This window comes from Cariama cristata, unplaced genomic scaffold (genome assembly GCF_000690535.1).
Source record: "Cariama cristata isolate BGI_N322 unplaced genomic scaffold, ASM69053v1 scaffold11364, whole genome shotgun sequence".
Classification (NCBI taxonomy): domain Eukaryota; kingdom Metazoa; phylum Chordata; class Aves; order Cariamiformes; family Cariamidae; genus Cariama; species Cariama cristata.
Window position 1 is genome coordinate 569 of NW_009613519.1, and position 7,027 is coordinate 7,595.

Consider the following 7,027-nt stretch of genomic DNA (forward strand, 5'->3'; position numbering starts at 1 on the left):
AAAATTGCCCTATGAATGTATAACAGCACAAAGTTCTGATCGCTGTTTGTCTCGATATGTACTGCAAATTCATTGCAGGAGAGCAGTTCTTAAAAGATTCTGTGAGGCAAACAAGCAAACGAGTATGGTAAGAAATACAGTTGCACTGTTTGTCTCTATGTACTGCAAATTCATTGCAGGACAGCAGTTCTTAAAAGATTCTGTGGGGCAAACGAGTATGGTAAGAAATACAGTTGGCATTATCAGCTACACAGTGAGATAACGGGACGTGCCATTTTCAAAACTGGCTTTTCTCTGTTAGCCAAAATGCATGTCTATGTTTAATGAAGCTGTAAATTACCAGTCTTTTTGAGATTTTTTTTTTTTTTTTTAAAATGCTCATTCTGCTCTGGCTTGAAATGTGAAGCTTTTTATAACTCTCCAGTGTGCTACCTACCTTAGCTGTTTCCTTAGCTGATCCATAAACCCAGGCAATTCAGTTTCTTTAGAATTTGGCAGAGGGAGTGCTTCCTAGCCCTCTGCTCATACTTCAGACCTTGGGGGCTGTTTAATCGATGTCCATAGGTTGGTATTACAGGCCTAATCTCATTTCTTCAGAAATCTGTGATTTCACTAACTTCAACGGATAGTCCTAATTCAAATCGTAGTATCTGCATGATAATGAATGGTGATGCTTGCAAATAAAGATATTTGTTGTTGTTTTTAGATCACAGCTTTAAAAATTAAATACAATCCATTTGCAAAGGCATTTCTTGATGCAAAAGAAAGGTGAGAGCTCTTAATTCTAAAGTGTGGATTTTTTACCTAGATTTGTGAAAGCTTATTCTTAACTAACACAACACGGTTTCTTGCACAGGAGTGATCACAAAGAGATGCTGGAGGAAGTGGGAGACAACCAGCAGTCTGGGTATTCGCAGTGTACGTTTCCCTTCGTTCTGCATCATGAACATAACTTTGACTTCTTCCGTCATCTGTTAAGCAAAACTTCGATAGCGGTGATGGCTGGCTGGCTTAGTTCATAAGGAAAATAATATTGCCAGTCCTTATGATTGTGGTTCATGTGGGTTTATGACTGTACAAACACGATGTGTGTGTGTGTGGTTAAGACTTCTGTATTCATTCAAAACCCTTTAATAGAATCTTGCCGTTTACCTTCATGTCCAAAAAGCTGCCTTTGTACACGAGGACAGCGATATTTGTATGGATACGGAGGCAAAAGTTTATTTCAAAATACAGCAGGAAATTATTGGAATTGTACTTATGTTTTAGGTACTTTAAGAAAAGTAGTGGCATTTGCTTAAAAAGTTTTTTTCTAATGAATAAAATGCATTAGTGTTTTAACAATTTGTTTTAACAGATTGTTGCCAAAAATGTCTGCAGCCTGTAATGGGGGGGAGGTTGAGTTGCAGTAGGAATTACTTTGTTTCAGTGAAAATACTTCATTTTTAAGAGTTCTTCTCAGCAGTCTGAGAAACTTCAGAGCTTAGCTATGGACTGAGACCCTCCAAGAGCAATTTAAAACTGAAGATGACACCAACAATTGCTGAGCACACATTGCCTACGTAAGGGGGGGTTTAACTATTTCAGTGTTGCCTTACTGTGATTGTCATGAAATGGTAATTTAAAAAATAATGTTGGCTTGACACGGGGCTTTTTCTAAGCCGTTGTCTAATTTTCCTTCATAAGACCATTTCAGAAAGTTGTAAAAATCCAGATTTTTTCAGCCACGTTGAATGTTGCCTTTCCTGAGAATGCATTTCCTCGCTGATCAATTATTTCTCTCCTCCCTGTGATTCTTTCCCTGCCTGGCTGCATTACATACCCATCTTACAAACCTCTTGCTTCCCCCCAGTAGGTAGCTGGCTTATTCCTGGGACGGGGGCTCTGTGCCCACCCGCCAGTCCTCACCCTCAGTTTGGAGCTCCCCTCTCGCTCTCCCCTGCCCACAGCTGTGAAAGGTACTCATCGCTGAGGAACCACCGTCCTGCCCCTTACCCCAACCCCTACACCCATAGAAACAACTCGCCAAGTAAGTCTGACTTTGCAGCGCTGTAAAAAAAAAAAAAAAAAAAAAGATGGGAAATGAGCCGAGGGATGCGAGCTTTGAGCGATGGGCATCCGGAGCGATGCTGCAGAAGCGGAGGTCCCCATCTCGCTCGGTTTGTGCCGAGAGCTTGGGGCCAGCACTGCAAATAAGAGAGAGGGACGATGAGTACGTGTCCCCAGGGTCTTTACGATGGAAAAAGTGAGGGTGTGTTAGAACTGCCTCCTGCTAATTGATTCCATTATATTGCGCTGGCTTCGTCTTGTGCTCTTGAATTCTTGTAACCAGTGAGCTTAAACTTTATTTAAGTTGAACGTCAGGATTTTGATCATTAGTTACAGGTAATGCAATGAAAGGAAGAAGTATATGTCTGGTTCTGTTAGTGTCACTTGTTATGAATGCATAGTAATTGAGGGCCTGACGCTGCCGGTTGTACTGGCCTGTTGCTGTCGTTAACGTAACGTGAGTGCATTAAGGTTGTTCTCAATGAATGTGTCACAACTGGATACACAGAGTATGGAGCTGAGTAAACTGCGGAGCTATTTAAAAGTTGTGCTCAGCAATAGCCAAAAAAGCTTAAGGCTTAGTGCCTTAAGCCATAGGTACTTGAAGGAGAGGAGAGAAAGGTGGTTTTAACTGATTTTATTTATTTTTTGTTTGTTTGTTTTCTTCTGGCAAAGGCCTGTTAACAATTTTTGCCCTTCAGCCTGTATGGATATGGAAGGTTCTCATTTAAAAAAAAACCAACATAATTTTAATTGTGAAGTAATACACAGGTTTCTAGATGCAGCCTGACCAATCTTGTACGTAGCTTTGTAGTTCATTTTTAAAGTGGAAAACTAGCTTTCTGTGATTTTTTTTTTTTTTTTTTTTTTTTTTCCCTTGCAAATTGGTAATTTTTCACAAGTTTTGTGACTTGAAACAGAACAAAAGGAGAAAACACCTCCGGTGTTCTTTTTTGCTCCCTGGTCCTCAGCAAGGAACCTCTTCTCCTTCCCTCCGCCAGCTGCCACAGCAGCTTCTTTCTCGCCACGGATGGCCGTATGGGATCCCCGTTAGAGCTTCTTAGTGCCTCTGCCGTCTTGGCCAGCCCGGTTTGGTCACAAGCCAAGGAGTTTAAGCCACAGCCCAGTCACTCCTGGTGGTGCCCAAGGCAGACTTCAGAGCCCGTAGTGGCACGCTCAGCTCAAAACTGGGATGTGTGACCCAGTGACGGGTGGTGATCCAGGGCTGTTACTGCCCGTGTCGATGATGGAGATAAAGAAGGGGCCCTGGAAGAGTGATTGGAGTGGTGCAAGTCAGGAGCCTGCCTCTTCCCGCTGACCGAACAAGGAAGCATGGGCTGAATTAGCAGGTGGTTTGGAGCCAGTTTTTTGGCCATAGAGCCTTCATAGCAATAAGACTTTGCAGGTGTAAGTCGAGCAAAACAACATATCAGCAGGGGCAATGCCAGTGAAAGCGTAAGCTTGACACAACCCGTAGCCGACTTCATTTTTCTGTGCGTGTAATTATGTTCGGTTTTTTGCAAGGCAGTAATGGGGGAGGGTGGTTTAAAGCTATACACTCCATTTGAATACAAGCTCGTTATTTGGTCTGATTCTCGTGTGTTTAAGTGCTTGCTTGTTTTCTCAGCAGCCTATGCCGATAACTCCTCTGCCTGCCTTCCCATGCTGCAGTCCCACGACAACTGGTCGTCGCTCGGGGTTCCCACGCACACGGCGATGCTGCCCATGAGCCACAGCACCGGCACAGCTACCAGCTCCAGGTAAGGGGTCCGGCCCTCAGCCCCCCTCAAATCGCTGTCGTGATACTTTCTAGGAAGAGAAGGCTGAAAAAGGAGGCAAAGAGCCACCAGCAAATTAGAAATCCTTATGGCCACGTGTGAATCATTAGCTACCTGGATGGGGGCACTGAGAAGGACTCTTTGCAAGGAGAACAGATTGAAGAAACAGATAACTTTTTTTTTTATGTTTGGTTTTCGGAAATGTGGATACTTGTGACGGCAATATTTGATAGATTAAGGATTGCAAATCACTTAGACAAATATCCATTGAATTTGAGGATGCTCTTTTAAGTTTCATCTCTTTTAAGCAAAATAGTGTTTAAAAAGTTTATTTTTGATCTGTTTCGTTTTAGCCAGTCACTGCTTTCCCAGCCATCTTCACAAACCCTTGTTCTGCTACTAACGAAGGGGCAGGGAACTGTAGCGTGGAGAAGGAGCAAGTGGCTGGGGCAGTAATTCGTTACTTAAGCATCGCCACCCAAGCCAGCATAGCGTGGGATTATACACGTGGTGAAAGCCTTTGCTATTTTCCAAACATATAAATGTATCTTTTCTCCTCTTTGTACTTATCTTAAACTTTTAGATCCTTTAGCAGAGGTTTAGCTTACAGTCAGTCCCTTGGAGCTAAACTCGAAAATTCAAAGAGATAGAGATAAGGTGCTAAAATCTTTGCTATGAACCACAGAGGGCTGAGGTCTGGGCATCTTCCTCAGCAATTCAGACCTACCATCCCGTTTGTGGAAAGCATTTTTATTGGAACCATGCACACAGGCACTTAGCTGTTAGGCAGAATGTGTGCTACTACCCGGTATAAGGTAACCGTACTACTGAACATAAGTTTTAGACCTGAACATAAATGTTAAACAAGTAAACAGGTCCTCCTAGCACTTCTTTCTATGTCCGACCCCCAGGATAGACACTTGGAAAACTGCAAAGTTTCAGTTGCTGCACGGAGTTGTCCAGTAGATAAAAGCAGTACAACTGGAACTGAGGAACTCCGAGGAAGGCATTTCTGCCACCTCTTTTGTCTAAACCCCGATCTGTAAAGTAAGAAGAATACGTGTCTTTCTTGTTAAACTGCTTGGGATCAATAGGTAGAAAGTGCTGTGCAGTGTTACGCAGCAGGACTGAGCTTTTTCTCACAGTGTTTCTTTTGAATCACCTTGTTTCTTTTAATTCCTACATGTTTTTATACATATGTGTGTGTGTCTATAAACGTGCTCAGAGGAGAGAAAGTGCGCAGGCTGTAGTGTCCTGACAAGGCTTTCTTTCCTTTCAAGCAGCCCCTTCTGCAGTACCCGTGCAGTCTGTGGCCATCAGTCTGGCCCTTCTAACATGAGATGATGAACAAGGAGGGCTGAATTCCTGCCTGGAGGCATCCATCCCTCCCTGACTACAGAGGCACCCAAGGGGGATTAGGGCTCTGACTGACTCGTGGCAGAGGATTCAAACCTGCCTGGGTCCCCCAGGTGCTGTGTCCAGCCACCTCCACCACGCGCCTTTCCCCAGAGGCAAGGGGATGGCACGGCTCAGCAGCAGCTCTCGAACCTCTGCATTTTTCAGCTAGCCCGTTTATTCCATGTTAGGACAAGAGGAAATGGTCTCAAGTTGCGCCAGGGGAGGTTCAGGTTGGACATTAGGAAGAGTTTCTTCACTGTCAGAGTCGTTAGGCATTGGAACGGGCTCCCCAGGGAGGTGGTGGAGTCACCATCCCTGGAGGTGTTCAAAAAATGTTTAAATGTGGCACTTTGAGACATGGTTTAGTGGGTTTAGCGGGCATGGTGGCGTTGGATAGAAGGTTGGACTTGATGATCTTTGAGGTCTCTTCCAACCATAACGATTCTATGATCCCTCAGCTTAGCTTAAAATTTGCTAATACACCCAGTGCTGGAACCTGCTGTTGGAAAACAGGGAGGTTAGATTTATTGGTGGCGTGCCACGAACACAAATCCTACCTGGGGATCTTTCCACCTCGCAGTGGCTGGGAACTTCCTAAAGAAATTCACTGTCGCCAGCAAATGGACCCAGCTTGGCAGCTGTGCTGTGGCCTGAGCAACAACCAGCAGGCACTAGGGTCACTAATAACTCTATTTATCACTTTCCTTCTTTCAGTCAGTATCCTAACTTATGGTCTGTGAGTAACAGCACCATCACACCGGTATCTCAGTCAAGCGGGATGTCCAACGGCCTGAGCTCCCAGTTTTTACGCAGCTCTCCAGCCCACTACACCGCCCTTCCACACCCGGTCCCCGCCGCCTCCTCTGCCTCCCCCCTGTACGACAGCGGGGCACCCCCGGACCTGCCCGACACCCAGTACGATGCCTCCGCCCACGCCAGGCTAGCATCCACGTGGACGCCTGTCACCCCCCCTTCCATGTAACCCCAGACCTTTTTTCCTCTAAGACAGACTTTTTAGCTACTGAAATACGTCAAATGCTTCATCCTTAAGGAAGAGAAGAAGGAGACATGAAGTAAATTACGGACAAAGCATCTGCACTGCTTGGCAGAGAGCATCTACGTTGTACCTCTTGTAGTGAACAGTGCATCATTGACTTCATGGAGAGTTTACAGACCTGGTGAGCGTGCAATTCTGAGAGCAGATCCGCTGCTTTTAATCTTTTTTCTTCTTCTTTTTTTTTTTTTTAAAGTTTGATAGGCCTAAGTTTTAAGATTTTTAGATTCCAAATTTCTCACTGTTCTGACATCTTTGGAACTGAAGTTTGGCGTCATTCTTGAGTAAGTTACTCCTAACTGTTTTTCAGTTAATTTTTTTAATGGCAAACTTAGCTATAGTCATGAGAAGACTTTTATTAACCGTCTAGTTAGAAGCATTCTAAAATATGCACAAATGTAGCTGAGGAGTGAAGTTTTTGGAAAATCATGTGCACTAACACGTATTTGCCTCCCAAATACGTTGTGTTCTTAACCGTACGCTTATTTCCTTGCTGCTGAATTAATGTCGAGACAATCTGCAAGAACTATATTCTTCCTAATAAATGCAGTATTAATGTTGGGTCTAAATTGTTTTACCCAAAAGACTCCTTTTAGAGGCGAGTTTTGCTGTTTGATCATATAGATTTCAAATACCTGTCAGCTTAGCTAAACATCTCATTTCAAACAGCCAGTGTCTAATTAGGAGCCCTATCCAAAACCTTTTCGAGCCATTGAAAAAATATCACCGTTTGGTGTGGGGTTTTTTG

General features: G+C 44.0%; 1 protein-coding gene across 1 annotated transcript in view; it reads left to right on the forward strand.

Annotated features, from left to right (window-relative positions):
* Positions 1 to 6,207, forward strand: part of T (T, brachyury homolog (mouse)) — a gene marked incomplete at its 5' end in the record, with an annotated part of 6,515 nt that extends 308 nt beyond the window's left edge. Inside the window, 5 exons of the mRNA XM_009699057.1 lie at positions 707 to 768; positions 857 to 918; positions 1,853 to 2,029; positions 3,677 to 3,809; positions 5,940 to 6,207. Coding sequence (XP_009697359.1) covers positions 707 to 768; positions 857 to 918; positions 1,853 to 2,029; positions 3,677 to 3,809; positions 5,940 to 6,207 — 702 coding nt within the window. The remainder of the gene's footprint in view (positions 1 to 706; positions 769 to 856; positions 919 to 1,852; positions 2,030 to 3,676; positions 3,810 to 5,939) is intronic.
* Between the last annotated feature and the right edge of the window lie 820 nt (positions 6,208 to 7,027).